This window comes from Heliangelus exortis, chromosome 4 (genome assembly GCF_036169615.1).
Source record: "Heliangelus exortis chromosome 4, bHelExo1.hap1, whole genome shotgun sequence".
NCBI classification, from domain to species: domain Eukaryota; kingdom Metazoa; phylum Chordata; class Aves; order Apodiformes; family Trochilidae; genus Heliangelus; species Heliangelus exortis.
This window is the reverse complement of record NC_092425.1, coordinates 30,188,181-30,215,758: the sequence shown is the minus strand read 5'-3', so window position 1 is coordinate 30,215,758 and position 27,578 is coordinate 30,188,181. Positions and strand designations below refer to the sequence as shown.

Below are 27,578 nucleotides of genomic sequence, written 5' to 3'. Positions count from 1 at the left end.
GTGTCAGGATGGTAACTGTCTGAAGATCCTGGAATTACTCAATATAAATGACAACTGCTTTGATACATCAAAATGCTCAACTCTGGTTGCTCCCTACAGAAACAAAGAACTTCAGCTCGTAGGCAATCAGGTTTCATGGACACACCTCAGTTTTCTCACATCAAGATCTTTAAGTAATAGTAATGACTTAAAACCATTACTCTTCCCTCAATCCAGCTTTTTTCTCCACCAAATCAAGTATCTCAAGAGACTGGAACACACACATGCAGAGTGTAAGTCATGCATTTAACTCAGACCAGCAGGAAGACATACTTCCACATAGCCAGGAGAAACATACCACAGGACAGATTTGAAAACATGGTTTTATATAAAAAAAGTTGGAACAAAATAATGTTGTGTCCCCAGTTTTATGTATGTGGCTAAATTCAACTAAAAGGTTTGATCAATACAGGTTTAGCAAAACAGCACAGAAGTGATAAATTATGAAAAGCAGAGATTTTAAAAAATAACACCAATAAGAAAAAGAAGCATTTACCCATTCTCTTAGAGCCCCCCAACACAATTTTTCAATCAAATGAATAGGTTTGATGCCTAACTTGCCCCTCGTGTTATTTGTATTCTCTATCAGCAGACAGAAATAGCACCAAGCCAAGATGGTTAAGGAGGGTGAGGACTCACCGGCCGTTGTCACGACCCACTCCCCAGACTCGGATGCTGACGATGGGCTGTGAATGAAGAACTGTGCGGTCCATTGGGTCAATCAGGTTCAGCATGTCATTCTCCAGTATAAGGTACATGTCTTTGCCCTGCAACTCCAGACAAAGTACAGTTACACAATACAACCCCCTCTCAAACTACTTCAAGTTGTGATACCTATGCTGTTTAGACTTGTATCCTCTTAATTTTTGCAAAGTTTCGCAGCACAATTGATAACAAGTTCATTTCCTTCAGGTGTCAAAAAGATCTACAGTGGTATCATGCTGCTACTATAATTTTACATTATTCTCATCACAAAACTTTGATATCATTTAAATGTAAACTGTTTCATTCAAGCCAAGCTACTGAGTTGTTCAACAAATTCTGTGTTTATCCTTTCTGCGGTAAACTTTTCCAAATAAATGAGAAGTTAAGACCTGTCTTAATAGTAAAAGCTTACATCAAAACCTGTATTCTTAAGGCAGAGTTTCTTCCTTCAAACAGTGTGCTTTGTTTCCATAAAATTTAATCAACAGGTCATGGGAACAGTGAGCAATTTGTACGTGTCAAAGATTTAAAGGATACTCTTTGAAGAAAGATTAATTAAAGGGGAAAACCTAGCATTAAGACATGAATATGAACTCAGCTGATGACTGCAGAATCCTGGAGCCAGGATTTCTCTCTAATTCTTCTGGCTTGTATGGACAAGGAGATTGCTTTTTCCCCTCAGAGCACACAAATTTTGAGGTAATTTTCCTTTTGATGCTAATTCACAAATACTAATCTTCCTTCTATGGCTAGCATTTGCAAAAGGTCTGTTGCCTCTTCTATCCAATCTAATAGCTCTCTTTTTCAGAGGCTGTACAAGTACTCTGCAGACTGCAGGAAGATTCCACAGAAGTGATCCTAGACCTATTTCCAAGAGGTTAAGACAAGCTCCTGCTGTAAAAGAAGACAGGAGACATCACCTATAGAGTAACTTGTGTCCTCTCTATTATGCCAGAATCTATAAAAGAACAGAAAGAATGGAAAGGGTCTGCCTACCTACTGACAAATATGTCAAGAATGACCTTTTCTTCACCTCACACAGAAACCCTTTTCCTGCTTCATTAAAGTGGCTGAAGCCTTAATGAGGTGTAATTTTGTGTCTGTTCAAGACACATTCGTGTCACTCTGTAAGGGTCTGCTTCTAGGGTTTCCAGGCTGCCAGCAAGGGGCAAGCACTGTTGACCACCTTTCCCACTCACTGATCTCCTAACAGGGATTCAGAGGAGTGCTGTGACACGGAGCTGGCAGCACAACCACCAGGAGGAGTTGGAGAGGAAGGGGGTGCAGGCTGGTATATGGAATGCCAACACAGGAATATTTTGCCTAATGGAAGAAGTACAGCTGTGGCTGAGATGCAAGGCTGGATATATAGGTTGCTCCTAGAGAAGCAGAAACAGATGTAGCTGCAATAACTGTGGATGTAATTGGGGCGAATCAGCAGAACTGAACTGCTGATCTCAAGCAGAAAAAGAAACATAGCAAATAAAAAACAGAAGCACCAGACAGAACAGGACAATGAAGAAAACCAAACAGAATATTGTCATCACAAAGAAAAAGGTGAAATATTTGCTTGATGGTCAGAAGCAGTACACCAGATTGTGTAAAGAATGTTACCAAGTGTCACAGAGATTGCTTTTTGGACCCATTTTCTACTTATATATTTATTTCAGAAGGAAATTATTATAAGAAGGTAAAATCTGTTCATCATGCAAAATAGACTGGGATTAGGGTAAGAAAACTGAATCCAAATTAGTTGGAAAAGATTGGAGAATGGGCAGATAAGCAACATGAGTCACAGGAAATTATCCTTGCAGTGCTCAAGGGATAGTATGGCTGCAGCCAGAAGCAATATATTTTGTTAGGTTTTGTTGCCTTATTATACAAAAGCTATTTTAGAAATGCAAACAGAAGAAATAACTTAGACTGGGAGCTTGCACATAGACCTCACTGTCTCAGCCTGCTGAAGAGCTGCAGAAATCTGATGGTCCAAGATGAAGGTGGCTCTCGCTGGAGGGGCCACGCAGGGGAGGTGAATAAAGAAAAGAAAGGCTCAAACCCAGCAGTTTTTAAGGGAAATGTTATATACTATGGTATAAAGGTCAACAGCAACAATGTATCTTTTTAATGTAATTGATATTGTAGTGTACAGGAATATAATGCATGGCAAAGTAGCAAGGCAAACGTGTTTCTTCCTAGATTTATAGGACCACGGAAGTTAAAAATTTACAAGGAATTTACTTTGGAGGGGAGCAGAAGGCATGAAATCCTATATGAAAGCCAGTGACAAAGCTTCTACAGTGTCAAGAATTTATCCAGAGTATACATGGCTTTCATACTTTTCATACTTTAAATAATTAAAACTTGGGGGTGGTTTTACTCCCGATTTCACTTTCTAGCTAAAATAAATCCTTCAGCAACCATCTATCTGCAGTTATCAGTTCTAGCTTCATAATAAATACCTGCTGTGAAATGGGTCCACCTGCTATGTCAGTGACAAGCACATTTTTTTTTCACATTCCTCTCTAAAATGTGTCTCTCCCAATCACTCTTGAAGCACTACATTGCCAGCAGAAAAATGATTGTAATTATTTCTTTTAAGATCAAGAAGACAATTTGCTTCAGGGGTCACCTATTCAAGCACAGTGCCTATCCTGTTTTGCCAGGTAGATTTTTTTTTTTTTTAAATGAATAGCATTGCTAATTAAAACTTCCATTCAAGAGAACCAAAACTTTTCACCAGTTTGGCTTGAAAACCTGCAAGAGTTTCCAACAAAGAACAATGGCACTGACAGAGAGAGATATGGAAAAATGTGAACATTAACTTTTAAGCCAGTTAAAGCACACGACTTAAAAGTAAACAATATATTTCAAGTTGATCAAAGTTCTGTCATCTTAAAAATAGATGGGATTACACACATGTAAAGGGTTATTTTTCTCCTCGAGTCAGCAAGTCCAAAGTCCACAACTGATGCATCCCTAAATCATTCATCTACCTATATTGACTAAATAGAACTTTTCCCAGAAGTAAGAAAAAGGGAGATCAGTGCCATCTTGTTCAGTTATATATACCATATACATTTTATTTTACAGGAATAGATTACTTAAATAGATAGGCAACTCTAAATGTGAGGCTGGAAACATCACTTCCATTTTTAAACAGGCACTTTCTCCCAAATGTTCCTCTGAATTGTCTCTGCATTGTTCTGGTTGTAGCCAGGACACAGGACAAAAGTCTTAGACTGTAACAATAGCTTGGTAGACTGAAGCATACCTTTTCCAAATTTTTTACAGAAATGACAAGTCTTTCTTTTAATTCCTCTCCTGTCTGGACAGCAGCACCATTTCTCTTACATCACATAAATAAAGGCTGCAACATTCACTTTTACATTCAGATCTTATATAGTAAATCCACATTACTGTAAACGTGAAAATACTTCAGGAGCGAGGTCAAAAATAAGATTTGGCTGAAGTTTAAGTTGCTCCACTAACAATCAAGTCCATGGAAGTTCAAGGAAAGATTTCTATGGGTCTATCTCCTATGTGCTCTGTTTGTTCAATCACTATACTCCAACGTTTGCCTTTCTTTTTTCACTTACTGATCCCTCTATACCTTCCACTCCTTAGTCTGTCCCCAGCACATCACTTTTCCAGACTGGTAACACTTTTTTCCTTCATGTTTCTGCCTGAGCTTCTACAGTAATACCCTGTCTTTGCTGCCAATTCAGCAAGAAGCAGAGCTTGTGTGGTCCAGCTGATGAAGGTGTACTGACCCATCAGCAAACCAAGAAAGAGGAGAGCTCTCAGCGTGTGGGAATTTGGCATCGTTCAAAACTGGATGGATGACACTGGTGAACAGATTCGAGAGTTACTGGAGAGGAACCAACTGACAGACTGATGACACAGAATTTCTAATTTCCTTCTGAAACACTGATAAAATAATCATATTAAAATAAACCATCTGTCCACCAGTCTCAATCTTCTCATACATTTCAGAAGCATGGGTCACACCAGTCTGTGGTTCCTTGAAGCCCTTTCGTCACTGGGAAATCTCTGAAAATGCTGTTCCAAAGCACCATTCTCAAGCCTCTGGTTAGGAGAAAGACTTCCTCAGATTTCAGCAGTCTGGCTTTTGTGTCCTCAACATAGTTACAGCAGAGGTGTGTGTACTAGCACAGATGTAAACACAAAGGTGAGATCTTTGTGGCATGTGGTGTCCTGAGCAGTATGGAACAAAAACCACAACACTTGAACCCTTTTATATTTTTTTGGCATTGCCAGCTAGGAGAGGGGAATTCCAAATGCAGAGCATAGACATATTTGCTTACAGAGTTGTTCTTTCAAGATATTTTATGACAGAATATTATGTTCCAAGAGCAGGAGTAGTTCACTCTGTTCTTACCTCTCCCCAAATGCCAACAGTGTCTCTGATGTCGTTTTTACAGTAAGAGAGCTGTCTGATGCAATTGTTCACAGCAACGCTGCTTTTTCCAGGAGCCAGATCTTCTTCTGCCATTTCTACCCAGCCCAGAGACCGCACTGCAAAGCACTGCAAAGAGACCAGAAAATAGCTTAAGATGTATCAGAGCACATAGCATACTGCTGTATGGAAACCTTGTCATGCAACAGAAACTAGTCAAAAACTAAGGTTAAAGATTCCTGGCTAGGATGGAAACAAAATCAAGGCCTTGTAGATGAACTTGTACTCAGAGATAAATAAATTTAAAATAACTTGAAAATGACAAGATGAAAACATTTGAAGCAGCAAAGTATGTTTAGAGGTAACAGTAACACTTTACAATAAAATACTTTTGTTAATATAAAGGAGGAAACAAGGGAGCAGTAAATAGGACACAAAAACCCACAGAGAAGTAAAGGAAAAAGCACAGTTATAGAAACAGCAGAATAGAAATGCTAGCTAGTATCCAGAGTTCTACTTGAAAAGAAAAAATACTATTGGATTATGTCTGTTGTGAGATTCACACTCACTGGCCTGGCTTTTAACAAGAAAGTAACCTCTTTGTGGTGGATTACAGCATCATCATAAATGTATTTAGCTAAGGTAGCAAACAGTAACAAATTCAAAGTACTACCAAAAAGATAAACAATCATAAAATGAAAGCAGGCTTTTTTCTAGAAGAAATTACAAGTGACCTTTAAAATAGAACTATCTAATTAGATAGCTTTTTAGCAGAAGGATGTTTAGCCAACCAGAGCACTCAATTGGCAGCACAAGCCAAGGCGACATTACTTTGCACATATGGTGCTTTTTGCAAACAAAACAAAATGGGAGAAATTAAATGGCACCATCTTTACCCCGTATTTACTTGGGCAAAGAATAAAAAGCTTTAATTCTGAAAAAAATCCTGCAAATTTGCTCTCAGGCTTTATGGTAGGTGCAGTAGAGACCTCCCAATAAGTCAATGAGGCTTTGCCTATGAGACCCAAATTTCCTGCAGAGCACATTAAGGTATCTCACTCTCAGACAGCAATGAACCAGCAGAGAAGGATGCACAACAGACTTAACTCCTGTACTTCCTTAATAGACACACCTAACATCTGGGATGCTCCCTAAAGGCTCACAAATAATATCTCCTCAATGACCCCACACCAAATTCCTCCTGTCTTCTATGTTTTTAACATGGCAACAGACACTGCCACTGAACATTGCAAAACCAAATCCCACCCCATCTCTGAGCCCTGGTTTCTCAGTCACTCTGCTCAAGCCAGTGATTAGATGGTGCACCAGCACTAACATGAAGGTGCATTCACTACATCCAAATCCTCTTTGCTAACCACGATGCTGTCTTCAGAGGTGCAGGCTTCAGCAGCCCCAAGTTCCAAAAGCAGAAGTGAGACAATTTACAATTAAAAACTGAAAAATCTGTCATTGTATCACATCTCTGTTCTTCCACCCTGAGCCTCCCCTTGCCAAGATAGATCAAGCATTGACATCCATTAGTCCTCAGTCCTTGGTACCCTACTTGCTTCAATGTTACTCATACATTTCTTCTGTTATGGTGTCCCGACATGCTGTGTTGTTCTGGCAAACTGACTTGCAATCTTTTCAGTCAGTCCAGCTCCCTGTCAGGTACTCTGAGCAATTCTGACCTTGCAAAGATGAACACTCATTGTTGAGCTCTGCTGCCTCCTGCCACAGGGCTTTGTCTGCTTCCAGCAGCACCCTGTGGGTCTCGGCAAGGCAGGCAATGATCCTGGGAGCTGTTGGAAGGGAGCCAGCACTGGTGACTGCTGAGAGCACCATTGCCTCCAGTGGGACCCTGCCCACACAGGCATCCAGCCCAGAAGCAGCAACAGAAGGTCCATGCTGGAGCTACCAATTAATTGTTCTCGAGATGCAGTAAATAAATCAGCTTTAGAGTTCAAAACAAGATACTGTATATACAATTGCCACTTTCTAAAAACTGCTGTGAAGTCAGTGAGTAGATGAAGCTCATGCACCATCACTGGTGTGCCATTTGGGAACCACTGTCCTCAAAAAATGAACCCAAACCATGAAGCTATTTTATATATGCATAATATGTCAACTTTGGCAAAATACAAGAGGAATAAAATTTAGTAGTGGGTAAAAAGATAAAAGAGTTTCTCCCTCATTCCCTTTAAAAATCCTCTCCTTCTTCAGCTTTCTTTCAGCTCGCAGAACACAGTCACCCAGCCCACTTTATCATGCAGAAAACCCATCCCAAGAGCCTGCCTCTTCTCCCCTTGGCACCTGCTCCAACAAGCCACTAATGATGCATTTCATCTAAGGCACTGGACAGCAAAAATAGTCTGCTAATTGTGTTATACCCTTTTGTGAGTGTGGGTGAAATATTAAAGCCTCTCACGCCTCCAGATTTTCTGTGGATTTTTTTTTCTCTTTTTCTTTTTGCTTTGCAATATGTAAATTATACTATACTATTGCTTTTGGACCCAGCTCTGCTGGAAACCCACAAAAGCGCTGGCTTTCAGATTTTAAAGGGAGATGAAGGAGAAGGTGAAAGAAGAAACAAAGAAGGCTTCTCAGAGGTGCTCTTCACTTCAGGGATACATGAGACACTAAAATACAATTTTTTAGTAATTATTGAGGTCATTTAATCTGAAGATTGCAGAATTCTTTTTGGCACATCAGAGTCTCATGAACCTTGCTAAAAGTGCTGCAATGCCCACTGGGGTATTAAATATTTATCTTTGCAAGCTTTTAAAATACAGATTATTACTGTGCCAGGAGAAAGGTTTTTTTATAAGTATTTCAATATTACATTGAGCAGCAAAGTACTAGTAGAGAAAATGTTTCCCAAATTACATTAGGAGGGGCAAAAACCTAAATATATATAAGCATTAATCTTCATACCTCAACAACATCTACTATGTGTTAGCTGCTTGACAAGCACAGAGATAAGTACAGTCCTTGCACTGAACAGAGTGTATCTTAAGATGGCAAAGAACTGACGAAAGGTAACCAGGTCAAGCTGACAGAATGCACGTGTCTTACTAGTAAAGATGGTAGATGTTTGTTTTGTTTTTTTTTTTTTTCCTGGTCATTTTAATTTTATGTTTTAATTTCTCCAGTGGTGGCACTCACTGTAGTCCTTTCCCCTCACAGCCCACTGTCATGACAGTAGAGTGAGCTGAATGGGACACTCTTGTTGTGTCTCATGTATTCCCACCATCTGAAGAGCTTGGCTTTCTTCCTGGCTTCCATTCCTTTCCAGCACTTCCCAGACATGAGAAACCCTGTTGACTTCTGGTACCTGGCAAGTTTTCCTGTGTTTTACAAGAAGCCCTTTACCATAACCCAAATAAAACATTCAGGACAGTTTCATCAGAACAAAGTGATTTCCCAAAGACTCACTGAAAATAAAAACAACAAATGTGACAACAAAACCCAGAAAGACTCAACACTCAAAAAGCAAGACTATTGCCACAAGTGTACACATAGAAGAAACATTCCCTTGCTCAAAATACACTTAAAGACAGTGCTCAGTTTCTTGGCTGGCTGTAGCTGAATACACATGGTGACATGACTTAGAAGTGACAGAAGCCTTTAGTGCAGATTTGAGGACAAGAAAATTTGAAGACTCAGAGTAACACATGGTACGTAACTATGGTTTATCACCACTATACTAAAAGTATATATACACACACCTACAGCAGGTGCAGGTGGTGGAAATGTTCATGCATGCTTGCATCCCTGTCTGTGTGTGGCCAGCAATTGCAGGTCTCTCTTATAAAAGATCCACTCTGTGTTTTATTGTTGGTGGGTTTTTCCTTCCCGCTTAATTATTCAACTCTGAGGTACTCCTCAAAATGAAAGAAAACAAAACCCAGAAAAACCAAACCACCTGGTGCATCCAGTCACATATGATCTAATTCTTCAGCAAGGGCTTAAGCCATGAAAAAAGAATTTCTTAGTTCTCTAGTACACTAATAAAGCATCCTGGTTCTCTAGCTCTCACCAATGGTCCTTACTAGCCAAGAGACAGAGCCTAGACTTTAACCTGAAAGAGCTTTCCTAAGGCACCTTCTTTTCTCCGGGAACTAATACCTAGAGTCAAAAAAATCAAGCTGAAAAACAGAGTGCAGCTCTTCTTGACTAAGAATATGAGCTCAGTAAAACAGACATTCCTGGTGATGCCAGTTGGTTAAGTACCTCTACTCACAGCTCACAGATTCTACTCACAAGCCATGATTATTGGCAAATCAGAATTTCATAATTCAGATGCCAACTTTTGTCTTACACTAATCTACCTCATTTTTCTTTTCCCTTGGGAGTGTAAACAAATAACCCCTGTACCATGTTGTACATTATTAGCATTATCTTACAAAATAAAATATTACTCTTCTCAGTGCCCAGTCAGCCCCTCTGTTTTATCTTAAAATCAAAACAATGTGAATACAGAAAAGTGAAAAATTATTTTCCTACCTGCTTGAACCTACTGTCCCCAGAGCTGGTAAAGAAAATTGAATTTGAAGAAAACCAAAGAAAGATATACAGGATAAATATAGGACAAAAGACAAATCTATTTGGATCATTGCTGTTTACTATGGGGAATGATAAAAGATACTACCATAAACAGTGTGTGACTGAGACAGGCGAATGAAATTAAACCACAGTATGTCAGCAAGCTTGTATTTTCATCTCAGTTAAAAAACTTTACATTTCCTGATAGGCTACAAGGGACGTACAAAAAATACCCAAGGGAGAAAGGACTATCTTATCATACGCTGTCCCACGAAAAGACAGGTGGATGGAAATGAAAGCACATGTATCATTGGTCAGTTTTAGGGTTCTGAGGGACTTACGTTTGCATTACTGCAAATCCAACTAATGTTTCAGGGTTAATGACCTGTAGCTAAAAAACAAACTAAAACATGCTGTAATCTAAACTCTGTAAAAGGCTGTACCCTCCCTCACAGTACTGACCTAAATAATTGCTTAAAGCTGGGAAGCTTTAGGTTTGAAGGAATGAATGAACAGTGATCCAAATTTCTGCTCTTTGGCATTGCAAAAGCTTCATGAGGGTAGGGTTCTGCTCTGCAGGAGCTTTTCCAAAAGGAACTCTGGAAGGAGCTTTGAGAGGCATGTAAAGCCATGACAAATCTCTGCACCTAAGGAAATGCCACACTGTAGCTGTTACCTCACCTAGTGCTATGCATGCATCTTTAAAAAAAAAATATAATCAGGAAAACCAAAGCATATACAATCCCCTATTAGACGGAGGACAAGAGATAAATTACAAATTACTGATGGCAGTTCCAGTATTGGAAACTGGATAGATCATAAGGGGTATGGGTAGAAAGATCTCATTACAGAGAAAAATTGGATTACAACATCAATGTGAGAACAACAAACTAAAGAACACTACAAATACAAGGACTGATTGTTTTTCAGATCACACAGCTGTTGGTAGCCACTATGAACATCTAGATTAGAGTATGCTTGCCTTGACTTAAATCTGTGCTACTTATTTCTTCTCTACTTCTGAGCCTAAAGGGCTTGAATTTCCCTTTGTTTCCCTTTCTGTTTCTCCTTTTTAAAGGGTAAAACTGTCTGCAGACATACATAAATCATTACAGTATTTAATAAGGCCTTTTATCACAGACCACTGAGCAGGCTTGTGCATGAGAGACAGTATGTAGGTCACATAATTAACTATTTCTTATGCAGCCCACACGGTCATGGAAATTCCACTTACATTTTATGTAGTAGTTTAATATGAAACAATCATATTACTTTCTGCTTTGGAAGAGAAAATAACTTAAACTACAGCCACCCATCCCGTATATTTGCTTGCTATACATGAGAAAGCTTGCATTGATTCCAGATGAAAGTACTGGAGATGATCAAAGCTAAACTGAGTAACAAAAGAATAAAGAGATTTTGTGCAATTAATGAACAAGCAAACACTTCCATGTAATTGATGTGAATAGGCTGCAATTCATGTGTTCCCTCAGAGAAATACTGACAGTTGTCACATCAGAATTTTTAACACAAAAATCCAAAATGCAGAATAAAATCTATACTAGCAAGATTCCTCAACACTTCCAGCTTTCTACTGCAGTTCATGTTCTATTATTTGAATTGCTGTGAAAATGTGCATGCCATACAAAAATAAGCACACAGATATTCAGGTCACAGCAGAATTCAGAAATCCACTAATAACTGCTATTTCAAGTAGATTATTGTAAACTAAATTCCTATGGAATAAAATATGAGGGATTTACAAATACTCTAAAATCACCTTTATAATAAATTACTTCTCTAGAGCAGGTCAATATTGAACTTTCTGCTTTCACTGTCCCATACTCATTGCCAAAGACACTTCAGCCTCATATTTTGAGGACTTGCAGACTTCAATGCATAGGATGACAGAAGTCCCCCTCTAGTTTTGAGTTTAATACTTCTATCTCAGTGGTTTCTTCTGGCTCACAGCCAGAAGTTAAATGTGCTCTAGGCACAAATGTGCAAAAGGCATAGAAACAATGCAGAACCACTGTGCTCGTTCAAGATTTTTTGAACCCCAATTTGAATCTAATCTGAATCCCAATTTCTTATTCATTACTGTACACTTCTGAATCAAGTAAAAAGCTTATTCAGTTGAGCAATAATGGAATGGACACTATCAGTCTCTGTTAATACCCCTTTGCTGTATGAAGCTCTGAACAAGAAACTGAAATCACCTTATTCTTTTCTGCAGTACTGTCAGTAAAGAATAGGTTTTGATTTTAGATACATTGCAGACACCTGGACTTCAGATCCTAAAGGAATGGGTTTATGAACTTTGCTGTGATCTACCAAGGGTATTTTGGGTTTCCTTTTAATACAGTAAAATACAAAACATGCTTCCTCTGTGAAGAAAAAGGAGTCATATTTTTCACCAGAAACTATTGAAGGATGGTTGTAGCAATGATGCAAAAATAGGGTCTATTTTGCAGAATATCTGTTAGGATAAATAAGGCAGATTTCATTATTCTGTAACACACAAAAATGGCCCCAATAAGCACACATATGCTTTGTCATTAAAGACAAGCCCTGCAGGAGCTTACAGGGCATTAAAGAATGTGTGGATTCATTCCTTAAAAACTAATGTTCTGTACCTTGTTATCTTGAATGTATATTTCTGATGAGGGCTCTTCTGCAGGCTCATAGAGGTAAGTGGTTCTAATGAAGCCAGCAGCACTTCACCCAGTACTGTGGTGCATAATTTCAAGGGTAATATGCATGACATCCGACTTAAAAAAAACAAAACAACCAAAAAACAACAAAACAAGCAAAATCCTTCAGGTGAACTCTCACCCTGAATCAATGGAGAAAAACCTTCTGTCTTCACTAGAGTCAGGATTTCACGTCACTTTAGGACCAACTTGTTAGAGTAATCTGGTTTCCTCAGAATACAAAGGCAATGAATTTCAATCACTTTTCGTTGATTCCCACTCTTTGAAAAAGACTCAAACATTAATCTCGAGTCCAGAAATCTTGAGCCTTGGTGGGCTTCCCACATTTGAAGACCTATTTAGTACCACACTGCCTCCCTGCAGCACAGTGATCATCTTCACACCTATGGAACAAGGCACACCTGCATAACAACAGCACGGCACTACAAACAGACTGCACAGCTCATTTTTTTAAAAATTGCTAAATATTACCTCCTATCCCTCTTCAATGAAAAGCAGGAAATTTTGACCCGTGTTTTATAAGCTGATATTTAGAGATAGAATACTAAAATAAATGTGAATGATGGCTAGAACTATCTAAATATTACTCTGTCACTCCACACAATGTTGCATTTTAACTGATTTTTAAATTAACTTCCTCAACAAATGTACATTTCAGGAGGCCCACAAGGGCAATTAACCCACCAAACCTGTACCATGCTTTTTCAAACTGTGTATATACAACATGTAACACATTTTTTTATATACCCCTCCACACATAAATACACACTTTCTGCTTTTTTCATTAAGGATCTACTCAATGGAGTGGTAAACTCTGGGACACTGCAGTAAGCTTTATCCCTGAGCCACACTAAACTGGCAAGCTAGTGTAAATAATTGAAGAGAAATACAAAAATATCATCTCATCAGTTTGTTTTATAGCAGCAAGATGATGAACAAGACATTCAAGTGGCAGTTCACAATCAAGAGGCCATTCTAAAGCTGGAGCAGCCTAAGGCTATATATTGCTCTAGAGGTAAAACAGTGGGTCTGCAGTGGGGGGCACGAAGGGCTGCAAGCCTTGATTACCTCTGCAGTACACAGCAAAGATGCTGGGGAGCTCAGGGGAGGCCTGCCAGCAATATCAGCAGAGGCTGAGAGAAATGGGGAGCTCCCTGCGCACCAAACCCATTGCTCTGCAGAACAGCAACAGGAGCTTTTTGCCTGTGGGACATGAGTATGATGAAGACTGCTGCTTCCTTTTGTTTCTGTCCACTCCTGAGGGCTTCTTCATTAATCATACACAAAATACTGCTGGCTCAGAAATTTTACTGTCCTGCACCACAGAGCAGTGAATAAATTGTGATGAAAACAACCTAAAACTAAGAAATATTTAAAAAATAAGAAGTGCTGACTCTTCCAAGAAAAAAAAAATCTCTAGGAGCAGCAGCTAGATTCTTCTTGTGTTCTGAACAACAGACAGGTTTGTTAACTGCTTGTATACAGTGAGATGCTGTATACAGGCCCTAAGAAAAACTATATCATGCATCTCCATGAAAAACAGTACTGAAGGGGACACTGACACTTTGACCTCATGAAGCAATGGAAAACTCTTTTTTAAAAGCCACCACTAGAAGAAAAAGCATCATGTTGAAAAAAATACATAATTAAAAAATGTATTTTCTTATTATCTCAAACATTCCAGACACTTCCTGGTAGAGTAGCTCCAAACTGTAACAGCACTGGTTTGGTTCTCCCCATTGCAATTTCAGAGGTAGGCAGGGTATGCTGGTCCAGCACTGCCTCACCCAGCTGGCAGTAAGGGAAGTTCCCTCCTGGTAGTAATTACAGCTAGTAATTGCTGCCAGGGAAAAACGTGACCCACACAGGTCCCATATGCATCATTTATCCTCCTGTAACAAAATTGCTATTTATATTTTTATTACCCCAGCAACAACTTCTGGAAAAAGGACTAGAAATCCTGAAGCAAAGTCACTGTCAGTTCTGTAACTTTACAGGCCAAAAAGGTATTTTGCTCTGATGAGGTTGGGGGGATGGAGAGTATGGGCATTTTAAAGCTACCCTGCAAGACCCTGGAAAAACTTCATCCAAAGTAACACATCTGCTTGACCATGTTTAAAAATTAAAGATGGAAAACACACAGCTACTACAACAGTCAGGGAAACAGGGACTCGTAGTAAGATTGCAATCCTCCTAGCCTCATTATCAATAATTAAAAGCACTGGCTTGTTTACTTTAATAAAACTAAGCTGATGAAGAGATATAATTGCCTGCTGTATGTGCATTCGAAAATATCTAAACATAGAATAAATGGATAAAAAAAGGATAAATAAATGGATAAAAATGGTTTTGGCTAAAAGGTTTATGACCATCAATGGAAGGTAATTAGGTTGCTACTAAGAGTAATGAAGGCAAAAAAACCACACAAAAATCCACAAAAAACATTTAAGAACAAACTCAAAGATAATACATGGGATTAGATTGTGATTCCCTGTAAGTGTAACAGAACAGGTTTAGGATTTCTTCTAGCCCTCTACCTGTAACAGGTCTGGTTTTGAAAGAAACAAATTCCTATTCCAAAAAGAAGCAGAAGTATTGTTTTGGAATAAAAACTGCTGGAGATGTCTAATTTTTCATTTAATCCTTTTTTTATAAAGAGGTTTAAGATGGAATAAATTCCTCAGTTTTAACTGATTGAGTCCATTAATTGAAGTGAATCAAACTGAAGCTTTTTGTAGTGTTCCATGTGCTCATGAGAAGATTATATGCAGCACAAGGTAGACTTTGAAACTGATTGGTTGTCTTCACTTGCAGCACAAGTCAGCCATCTCCATTAACAAGGAGACACACTGATTTTTCACTTAAGGTGCTGTGGATAGCCACGGTGTTTGCTTCTGGAGGAGACCAGAAACAAGCAAATGTAGGATGTGTCCAAACCACACATACCCACCTCTATAGAAAGAAAAGTATCATAGATAGATATTAACTCTTAGGGGCAGAAACTGGGCACAGAGTATTTCATAAAATTATTTTGATAGTGCTATTTATGGGCCACTCTCATGAAAGCCAGAAGAGGTTTGACAACTCTGAGGTTGTCAGAAACATCTCTCTCATCACTCCAAAAAGCTCAACTGGTTAAAAGCCAAATGCTCAGGTAATCTGTTGAAGTTCATCAGCAACTTACTTCCCATGTCCCAACTGTGTTTTCATTCAGCTATGATTTTATCATTCTTTTTAAATACCTGGTATCAGCATCTCCTACCTCTACCCCTCTCAGAAACGTCCTTCTTCTATCCCTTTCGTTTGAGATCCTGAACATTTACTGGTTTCTAAAGCAGCAGTCCCATTCCTGAATTTAAGCACTTTACTTGCCCCATCCCTGGAAGCATTCAAGGCTAGGTTGGATGGGGCAATCTGGGCTGGTGGAAGGCATCCCTCCTCATGGCAGGAGGTTAGAAGTGGATGATCTTTATGGTCCATTCCAACCCAACCATTCTGTGACTCTATGAAGTACTTTTACAAGCAGGCACCATATTTCACAACAATGTGAGAAGAGACAGCCCAGGGTAATTACAGCCCAGGGTAATTTACAGCCCAGGATTGGTAAAAGCATCTTTTTACCTCCCTTGAAACTCAATTAGGAAAGTGCAGGTGGCTCTATAAATTAACCAGGAAGTTTACGATCTGTCTCCCGGGAAGTACCAATTCCAAACTCCTTTCCAGTTGTGCATGTTTCACATGCAGAATAAGGATCTTGTCAAGCACAAAGAGCAATCTCTTCAAGACATTACTACCAAAATAAACTACTGAAATCAAGAAGCTGGATGTAATAATTTTCCCCTTTCCCTCACTTCCCCTTCTACTTCATGGCCTTGTGCAAACATGATGTACCAAGATGCCAAGGATATGAAGCTCTTAACTGCATCTTTAACACATGATGCATAAAGAATAATTTGTTGTTTATTGACAATTTTCAATGCTTAACTGTGTAGCTACATAAATCACATTTTTACAAGAATTATATGACACACTTTCCCCAAAACTGACATTTTTGCAGTGCTACAATCTTTTCACAAGTTGACAGTCTCTGAGGGAAGACAACTACTTCAGCTTTCCACAAGGTGGCATGGTTCCCTTTGCTGAAAGACAGCATTACTCAATGCCATTGAGGAAATTCGATTTTTTTAATTTATTTTTTTTCAAATGTACTGACCAATGTCATTAATAGATTTAAATAGATTTAAGGTCTCTTAAAATATTGCTTACAAGGATAATTTTAGCAGATTCTTCCAGTAGAGTTTAAAGAGCTAAAAAAAGCTTCCTTCTCTTATGCCAAAATGAAGAAAAAGTTTTGTGCTTACTGCCACACAAAAGCAAGCTTCAGTCAGATATAGTTAGGCACATCATGAGGCAGGAGAGAGCCTAAAGGGCTAAAAGATTTGATCCATCGGACTTTTTCCAGTCTTTAAATATTTTGAGTAAATAGTCCACCTACCACACCCCCATTCCCATCCATATGGGAATTAAAGATCTGAGAGCAGTTTCCACAGGTGAGGATTTCCCCTGCTGTTTCCAGACAGCATCCCATCTCTGTGAGGTGCCCCCATGCATCCCCGCAGCAACTGCTCATCTTCTCCATGGGGCAGAGGCAGATGCACTGAACAGCTCTGCCCACAGCCTCCACCACTGCCAAGCAGTATCAGATCAGTGCTGCTGTGCATCACCCACAGGATGCTGCATGCAGTCACTACTGTCCCTGCACAGCCACCCCATCAAGCAGTGATTAACAGCAGGTATGGTGCTTTGACTCCAATGATTCAAAAAAAAAAATCAACCCAAACAAACAGTTTCTCCTCTATTTTCTTGCTCCTCTCAGTCACTTCTGTGAATGTCTCAGTGCTGTTTTGATTACCTGTTCAAGCACCATCAGCATGGTTTTACCTAAGCAGGAGAAGCAAACCCAGCTGTGACAGTCAAAAGAGGACAAGGTTTCAGAATTGACCCATTTAACAAACCCTGGTTGAGTATCAGTTCCATAAATTTTGAATTTTAAACAGTAAACCAGAGAGAGAGAAGGGAGATGATGACAAGAGTTACTTAATAAGCACAAATACTGTGATGGTTCTCTATGCAGGAAAGGCTTCTAATTCTAACCAGTGCAAATCACCTGATAAAGAGTTAGACATATCAAACTACTGCCTCCCTAAAATGCTTTGCATACTGTAATGCTTATCTTGAAAGGAACAGGTTTTTGTTTCTGAGGACTGGTCCTTAATTCTCATCACTCCTCCAGCTCCATTTACTGTGCTCCGGATTTAGTGCTTCTCATTGTAATGAGCACAGCTGAAACCCTGGTTTTTTATCTGCCAGGTTGCCAAGCAAAACTCATTTATTCTCATCTGATTTGAACAAGCAAAATAATCAAGATGACAAAGAAGTTTAAGTACCCTGATCAGTCTGTTTTCTGTCCTAAAATATATCATCAATGTTATTATGACTATTAACTCTGTTACATGCTGTTTTCCTGTATGCCAGTAACATCTGATCCTGCCAGTCACTGCAGGTGTATGGGACAGTCAAAACACATTTAAATTACTTGGATTTCCAATTACAGAGATACACATACATTCTTACAAATGGATGCAAGCACAAGGCCAAAGCATCAACAAGACAAATCTGGAAAAAGTATACAAGCATTCAAAATCTGCTGCTGCTGCTTCTCAAAAGCATTAAACTACAACAGTAAAGGCTCTGATTTAGCTATGGTGCTTGTTCACAAAATGGTCTCATTTTTCTCTATAAATTTTATCCTCAACCGAGGTTGCATTCTTTGTTCTAAAAGACAAAGCTCCTTTTTCTAAGAAGCAATTTCCTTGATACTAGCTGTTATTTCAAGCTACCATATAAACAAGGACTAGTACTTAAAAAAGGGACAAACTCAAGGATAAAGAGAAAATTCTGCCACCAAATGTCCCACGAAAGTACTCAGTCACAACAAGTATCACAGCCCTTTCTCCCACTCAAGACAGAAAACTCACTTAGTTGATCACAGGGTCAGTTATTACAGTTGGAAAGTACTATCTTGTTAGTACTGTAACATTCAAGTTTCTTGGGCTTATGTGATTTTAAAATGTCACACTTTCCTGACAAAACTGAATGAAGCTTTAAATCACAAAATTCCTCTGATGGAATTAGTCTTTCATGGTCAATCTACTTTGTGCCAAGAGGGCAGTACAGTTAATTCAGTTAATTTCACAACCTAGGACACATTCTGCATCTTGCAAGTTATGTTTACAATTCCAAATTTTAACTGTTACCCCAGTGTGGATCTTCTTACTGACCTTGGCTTCTGGATCACTGTTGATGCTACAAGAATCATCATCATCAGATTGTGGACCATTTCTGTTACAGAAAAAAGAATTAAATAGCAATTATTAAAAAAAAAATAAAATCTAATATCATATAGAAATGACAGCACAGCACAAAATGTTAACTCCACAGAGACTTCTGAAGTCTTTGTACCTGAGCTTCAAAGAGGCATAGCGCAGTGTTGCTCCTTCAAACTCTTTCAGACTTGGGTCTGGGTTCACAGTGGCTGCATGTAGATCCTAGAGATAAAGTAAGTGCAATTAGTGTAGCATCGAGTACTATTAATATAATATTAAGTACACCATCATGTTATTCCTTATTTCAAAGGGAAATTAAATCCTCCCTGCAAAGAAGCGATAGTATTTCTGGCTGCAGTAGAAGAGAGGCATGCATATATTCTTAAGCTGCATTTCATTCAGTGCAGGCATCTTACTTGTTACACCACGGCAGGTGCCCTGCTAGCTTAGACTGAATCCATTCCAAGTGGAAAGATCAGAAAAGGCAGCATGTTTGTGAGCTAGACATCCCTACCAGTACCCCCATTCACTATGGCCTAGGTTATGAATGACATTCATGGAAAAATAAAAGGGGGAAAAGAACAGCCACTGCCATGCAAAAAACAAGGGTAACAGTATCAAAGGTTCTAAAATCTGACAATATACTTGCCTTCCAAATGTCACTATTAATCTTTCCCCCATTCAGTACAGCAAAATCACTCCATGGCTGTTTCTAGACACATAATTATTCACACAGGAAGAAGCACATTGATAGAAAAAAAAAAAAAAAAAAAAAAGAAAAGAAAAAGAAAAAAAACACAAGACACCGTTGTTAGCATTGATATTTACAGGATGGGTTAGGGAACAGATCACCTCAAACTTCAACTAATTACTCCCCTATACCATGGCATTTGGAGGAAAGGGAAGAGACATGCTTCTAACAGATACTTACCAAAACAAATGATTGAAACAAGGAAAGTTAATAAAAATTAGGAACAGACTATGAAATTACTCTTTAATTATGATCATAAAAGCAAGCAAAATGAATCTGAATATGAATGTTGGCCACAGCTGCTACAGCCTTTCATAAACAGCAATTAAGGGGAAACATTAGGATTTCCCTTTGATTGGCACTTATGTTAAAAGACCCTGACACTACTGGAACCTGAAATACTGAATGATATATACAAGGATAAGATACATTCAGGTTAAAAAGAATCAAATATTTCTAGAGGAAAAGAACAAGAAAAGGACAGTGAGGGGAAGAAGTAGTGAGGAGTGCTGAGGGATTTTCTGCTGAAAAAAGTTTTGTGAAGTCTAGCAGCTTTTTTAAAAAGCAGAACAAAACAAAACAAAAAACGCAAACAAAACACCCACCCTCCCATTTCTGTTGAAGTTACTCAGAATTTTCAGAGGTGTTCACTACTGATGATCAAAAAAGCAGCAGTGCATTAAGCACTACAGCAACCTGAGATTCACTCTTCTCTGTGCAGCCTGGGAGGAGCAACTGATTTTGGATTTTCCCCTCATCTTCCCCACAAGAAGAGAATTCCCATTGTCCTGAACAAGAGCCAGGTGGGACAGGAGGTTTGGTTGCTGTCAGACCCAGAGCCATTTATTTGTAGCTTGACCAAAACAAGTATTCCTAAAATTAGAGGCCCCATTTTAAGATGAGTGACATACACCAGGCTGTTCAGCTGAACCCCAAGATGGGATTTTTTAATATTGCTCAAAGCATTCATTTGCAGGGTGGGCCTCTCACCTCAGTAGTGTTCTCAGTACAACCCCACCGAAGGAACTATTTGTGACAAACAACTCCTAGGAGTTAACTCTTCCTTAACATGCCTCTGAATTAAATGAATTGTTATCTATTCCTATTAAGTCCTTCTCTTCAATTACCAACCTCTACTGGTTATGTTGCCTAGAGAAAAACCTCAAGAGCTGATCCAGACCTGGGATGAGTCTATAAGAAGACACAACTTCCAGCTACCAAATTCTGCCATGATCTCAAAGAAGTTCTTATTGAAATCAAACTCTACATCTTTTTTTCTGCATAGGAAGTGGGAAAGAGGCAGCAACTTCTGTAAAATTTGGAAGAGAATGTTCAAGATGAGAATTCACACGGGAAATTGGCAACACAGAGGAGAAAAGAGCCATCTAAAACTAAGTAAAATTTAATCAGCTGTGCGAAACCAAAATACATTTTCATGCTTCTGAGGGAAAAATGTTCCAGGTTATTAATATTCAGCATTTATTAGTGTTTTTGTTAAATCTGCAGGAGTTTCACATAATGCTTAACCCATAATTGCTTTAGATTGAAATTTACTGATTGTCTTGTGAATGAAAAATTGCATTGCAGCCTGTTCAGACATAAGAAATTTTTGCATTCTTTCCTTTTTAAAACACTTTTTGCCATTTGTATGCATTACAGCATCATTCTTCCCCACCTCTCTTTTTCTGATTCAAAATTTCTACAGTTAACTGCTTTTCTTAATGGTAAATATCCAGAATAAACTACAGCATAAAAATGGCTGCTTTGATCTGTTCTTTGTTGACTGCTCTCAGCTGTGAGCCACATTCTACCAAATGAAGTAAAGCTTCTGTACATCACATCATTTACAAGACAGGGACACACAGTAATTAAAAATAAATAAATAAAAAAAAAAAATTAAAGGGGGAAACAAGACAAAGTATAAAAATGCATTACTCTGAGGGGGGATTCTAAACATTTAGCTGACAAATTCAAAAACTGAAAGAGCCCAAAAAACTCATCAAGACCGGCACATGATGCTTCACAGACAAATGTGATAACCATAGAAGTTTTTGGGTTTTTTTATGGACTGACAGAAGCCTATTGGGACAGATAAATCTAGATTAAATCTGTTAAATCTAGATTACAAACTATTTCAATACCTACCCCTATATGTTAACCCCACTCTAACTGCTCTGTACAGGGGTTCTGCCCAAAACAAGCTGAATCCCAAAGGATTATTCCTGCAATTCCCTCTTAATAAAGTTCAACATCTGTGATTTTAAGAAATTAAGGACTTTTCCTAACAGTTCTCATTGTAAATATAGCTAGGTCCCTTCTTTGTAGCAGTTTGAGTGTGCAAAGTTTCAAGCCAAAATCCCACTCTTGTTTTGAACACCATTAATAAGTCCACTGGTATAGTACTGCAATCCTAATAACCACTGAGACCAAAATTCAGCATTGTTTAAATAGTTCTAATGTAAGATGCTTACAAATGAATGCAGAAACCTTCAAGATAGAAATGCCTTTGTCTACACCTACACTTAAAATAACCATGTAATATGCTAACAGAAATTTTGGAAACTTGTTATTTTCTGTCACATTTTTTACACTACAGTATACAGTCTTTATGCTGCCACAGAACTGTATATACATAAATCTTTGCTGGATCAAATTCCTTGCTGAATCAGAACTGCCATATAAAAACTAGATGAGCCTACTAAGTACTCACATACCTGGCATTTCAGAATGACTCCTCAAATGTTTTATTTACTAGGAACTAGACTGCATTAAAAACTATGTTGTTACAATTCATACATTTTGAATTCTTCATGATCCTGCTGAGAATTAATGATCCTTATTTATAATAACAAATTTAAGCAAACAGAATTGTGAAAGGTTAAAGGTACATTACCAGCAGATCAGAAAATTTCACTGTAAAGATATTTTAAACAGAGGTACAAAAATATCCGAAATAAATACACGCATTTTTCCTCTGAAATTTACAAACAATACCAATGTCTGGCTTCGTTTGTTTGTTTTTTTGTTGTTTGTTTTTTGAAAGATATCTATAACTTACTGTTTAAAGCCTTGTCTTCTGTATTTTAGAGTAAGAAAAATACTTAACGGTGAAGTTATATCACTCATGGGTACAATGCTGGAATTTATACTGGAAGCATGTGCCAGAATTTCTGGATTTTTTTTTTTCAGTTGCTGCTCTTTCTCCATGTACTCTCTCAGAAATAATTTCCAGTGTGCTTGGTGCACAACACATTGCTCAGGAGCTTGGCTGATGTAGCACATAACTGAGATCTGACAAAGTCTGCAAACCTCATGAGCAGCATTTGTGAACATGTGGTAGCAATAACTCTAGAATAACATTCTAGAATAACAAACAAGAATGTACATGTTTAAGCCTATAATGCATAAAAGTTTCAGTGTCATACTTGAATGTCCTTAACTCCTCTTGTTATTTTGGTGGCTATATTAAAAAAAATCAGTAACAGAAAAAATATATTAGGTTCAATTCCATAAAAGTGACCCTAGCATACTAAAGCAAAGAGATTGAATTTTTGAAACATATCCTTATTTCTGATAATTTGTTTTAAATTTCTAAATATATGACACCTATCAAACCCTCAATTATGCCTGAAAGGTTTATTTTAAAAGGCAGTGTCACGGATTGCTCTTTTAGCACATGCGAAAGAGAGAGTGCATTTTGTTCTGTTTCCAGTTAAAGTCTAACTGCAAAACAGCTCCTTTTGGACTGGAAAGGTGCTAAAGAGACTTAACGCTTAAGAATATTGGTGTTTCTTCAATAGAAACTTTCAATAGAAACTAAGCTGTAAAAGATCTATTGTCTTGAATGGAGACTTGTATGGCTTTTTGTCATACCCCTACTAAGTGAACCAAAAAGAAAGAAGATGCAACCAGAGTCCAGCCAAAAGACTGCTATAATGTGCAAAAATTTATGTATCCTGCATCCACGTAATGCAGCAATGCAGTAGTTTCACATTCATTAGACACTGGCAGGATTTCTACACCTCTGAAGTTTAGGCTGTTTCCTGAGGCACAGCCACTAGATAATGCACACAGATACTTACAATGTACTGTCAACAGATAGCTGTACTTCAGGATATTACCAGGCTCCATATTCTAAAGCTCAGTTTAGCTAATGTGTAAACCTGCAAGTTCAAAAAGTTATTTCAATTTTCTTTACAGTATACAGCCTCCAGGAAAACATAGTATGTTACCTCAGTCTCTGGAGTAGGAGAAGGAGTAATAGAACCAAGCGATCCTTTTCGTGAGCCCTGGAGATCTGTTGGGATGGACACAGGACGCTGCCACTGAGTTGTTCCTGTTGGTATGTGCCAGTAGTAGATCCCAGCAATGTCATTGATTTTTTTCCAGCCAGGTGGTAAGTCTGGGTCTGTCTGGAATGAATGATCACTCCATATATCTGCTGGGAACAGAAAAAATAAAAACCAAGAAAATGAATCGATGTTACTAATATACATACAGTTCTTCCATGAGTCTGCCCCTGATGGAAATAATACCCAGCTGGTACTACTCTTGTACAGTCTCTGTGTAAATGAACACCAAAAAAATCATACTGAATTATTGAGGCTCAAAGTAAGGTGACAAACACTGGATTGACTTGGCCTATAACGGGATGGAAAAAGTACACTACTTACCAAAAAGCTGTTCTAATATGGCAGCTATCTAACACCATCAGATAAGCTAGCTCTTCTAGTAAGGCTTAGCTTTAAGTAGATTAAATCACATCATACAAAGGAATATTTGGAGTTGTGGTGTACCCTACCCTCTTCACCACAGCACTTTTCCTTCTCAATGCATGGTAGCAGAGAATGTATTTCTGCTAATCAACACACACACAGACACCCAGACACACACACACCAGCCCCCCATATCAAACAACCCACACTGGCTTTAATTACAACATGTAAAAGACTGCTTGTTCAAAACAATCAGAACAAAATATCTGAGAGATCATTTTACCCACATCCTGATTGTCACAACCATACTGTTTTCAACTAGTTTTAAAATGAGGTAGGTAAAATCAGAAACATTTGACTCTGAAAACATTTGGCACTGGTCTACAGAACTCAGAGAGGAATCAACTTTCTGCACCTCACCACACAGGCTCTGCTTCATGTCTTCAGACTCAGCAACACAGCAATGATAGTAATGTTTTTAAAAGAATGGGAAAATGATGAGAAGAAAGAAATAATAAGAAAAGATAGCCCAAGGGAAAGGCAGCACCTGCAGTGTTTTACCATTCCCTTTTAAAACCACACAGGGAAATTATGTTAAGTCATTTACGTTTAAAAATCAATAAAGAACTAAACCAGAAAGTAAGGCTTTGAAAAAGCACCAAACATAGACTTTTTAAAAAAAGGTATAAATAGTTGTTTCCATTTTTAATAAATGTACAAAGGATTAGAACAGTCTGAAGACATTCCCACTCACTGAAATTGTCAGGTCAAGTTTCACTCAGAAATAAATACTTGTGTCTGAATTTTTGTCTGAATGGCTGAAACATGAAGCCTGTAATGAATACAGCCTTTATCCCACTATCACTTTAACTGAGAGCAGTTAGAACTTCAAAAACACTGGAAAAATGAAGTCTGCTAAAAAATCCGAAACTATTAATTCCCTTTTTTGAAAGACCTAGCAACAGAGATGTATTTCCACAAAATCATGAACACAGCTATATTTAACTGGCAATTCTGGCTAGGAGAGCTCTGTGAACACATTTTGTATTCTAAAGAAGACAGGATAAACCCAATATAATGTAGTATACTGCTGTCTGTAACTCCCTTCTCTAAATGTCAGGCTTTGACAGTCACCTGACAGAGAGCAATGGTAAATTTCATGCTGCAGCTATAGTTCAGATACTAAATTTGGCATAAGAACTAGAAATTTTATGAAATACATTTTTATTTCAAGCTTAAATTATTTTACAGAGGCTGACCTAGGAAAACAGTGTTAGGATACTAAAAAGAGATGGGAGCTCTTTGGCAAAACTAGTATTTTTATCACTTATTTTATTTTATTACTGTTTTAAGGGAAAGGATAATAATCAAATTGCTGCCATTATGAATCACTATTCAGCCCTCCTTCAGTTAAATAGAAATTGAAACTAGAGCATTAAGCAGGATCTTTCACTGAAGAGATATCATTTATTTTCCATCATTTCTCAATGCCACAAAACTCTTTCATCCTCCCGGGTATCCCCTGTAAGGCTGGGCCAGCACTGAGTGGGAGCAGGTCATGGTATTGGTGGCATCACAGCAGATGTAAACAGGACACTCTGTACCTAAACACAATGCAGCTTTCCAGCTGCTGTTCCCACCTATGTCAACACCATTCTCTGCTGATGCACTTGGTGTGTATTTCATAATTAGACTCACATGAAGCTTATGCACCTTTTAGCTAGTACAGGCTTTCTTTTGAAGGTACAGCTAAAAATCCCTTTCACTGAAGACCAAAGGCAGCCAATTCAGGAACAAATACATATGGAAAGAGAAAGGGAGGAGGTTTCTGGAAGAGCACAAATGCAAAGGTAGAGCACAATATGTTGTACTTTAACAGCAAGTTGTGTTAAACTTTTGAGACAATAATGACTCACTGTTTGTTTTTAGAAAGAACTACACTGAAGTAAAATGTTTAGTCATGGATGGTTTGGTGTTATAACAAAGGTAGAATGAAGGAATATTGGTAAGATGTTTGATTTCCCATAGACCAAATTCAGTTATCTAGAAAACTGGTTTATGCCCTGTGTCATTAGCCAAGTCTGTATTTATCACCATAGAACAAACATAATACTCCACCCACAATTGTCTTAAGTTGGTTTATCACCAACCCAGTACTAAAATCTGACTGTATGACATTAAATAAATCAGTATCTTTACCAAGAAAAGACTAGAAACATACTGTATTATTCCAACAATAAATCCCAACACTCCTTTCTGGAAGGAACACAATCTAGCTCCTTCCCTTTCTGAAGGTAGGGTAGTAGAAGATGCCAAGTGTACTTACACACTGCTTAGGACTGGAAGGAAAAGGTCACATTATGTGATAGAAAGAAAAAGTCAGATACTTCAACAAAAAATGCACCAGCAAGGAAACAGTATGGAAACATAAAATGCAATATAAATAGTCTGTAATAAACTTTCTGCTTTCCTTGACATACACTAAACAAAAATGGTGAAAAGCAGCAACCAGATGTTACCTCCACTTCAAAGAGAACTTGGTGATAAGCAAGGTGCTGGGGATGGAGACCAAACTTTCAGTGTCTCTCTGTTTAGGTCCTTGTGCATGAGGGAAACAGAGCCTCAAACCTAGTTCATTAAAGGTTGAGCAAAGTGATAGGTTTAATGCAATAAATTTTGTACTGAACTGAGAGATGTACTCAAGGGGGAAAAAAAGGTATTTCAGATGCACAGTTCTTTCAGTAAAAACAAATGCCATCACCTCGCATGGCCTTGTTATCAAATCCTGGGCAAGAAGAGTACTCTTGAGTAAAAGCAACCTCAGTCCCAAAGGGCTCAAGTTTGGCAGCATATGTGACTTCAAAACAGAGACTGCAAAAATGCTGTACAGAAACAGAGTGCTGGAAATTCTCTACCTGTGAGGCGCATAGTAACATCACCTATATCACATGACAATCTTTACTTTTAAAAGCATTTATTTTTTTCAAATTTGGGAAAGAACAGCAAGGTAGGCTTATACTAAGAAAATATATTCATGCAAATCTGAGAGGTAATATTTCATCATTACAGAGATGCATGTGCTTTGCTTTTTAAGGGATTAATTTCCACGGATGGGCCTCATTTTCCCTACCTGGAAGCAGTAGCAGATGTAAATGCACAGTCTGTGGCTGATGCAAATGCAGCTCCTCTGGTACGGATTCTGATTTTCAGTCAGTCCTTCCAGCTAAGAAGGATTTTTTGCATTGTGGTACAATGACCAAGTGACATCACTTGTCTGCAAGTCTCAACAATACTTGTGAGCATGTG

The 27,578-nt window shown here is 38.3% G+C and overlaps 1 protein-coding gene across 12 annotated transcripts in view; it reads right to left on the bottom strand.

Annotated features, from left to right (window-relative positions):
* The window catches only part of APBB2 (amyloid beta precursor protein binding family B member 2), a 169,070-nt gene that overhangs the window by 42,393 nt on the left and 99,099 nt on the right, over positions 1-27,578 (bottom strand). For 7 of the 12 annotated variants that reach the window (XM_071743668.1, XM_071743667.1, XM_071743677.1 and 4 more), the window contains 5 exons: positions 23,790-23,998; positions 18,943-19,028; positions 18,762-18,822; positions 5,144-5,290; positions 679-806 (listed from right to left, as the gene is read on the bottom strand). In XM_071743668.1, the coding sequence (XP_071599769.1) occupies positions 679-806; positions 5,144-5,290; positions 18,762-18,822; positions 18,943-19,028; positions 23,790-23,998 (631 nt within the window). Of the gene's footprint in view, positions 1-678; positions 807-5,143; positions 5,291-18,761; positions 18,823-18,942; positions 19,029-19,455; positions 19,519-23,789; positions 23,999-27,578 lie in introns of all 12 variants that reach the window. The other 5 variants (XM_071743672.1, XM_071743675.1, XM_071743673.1 and 2 more) reach the window with 2 other exon arrangements.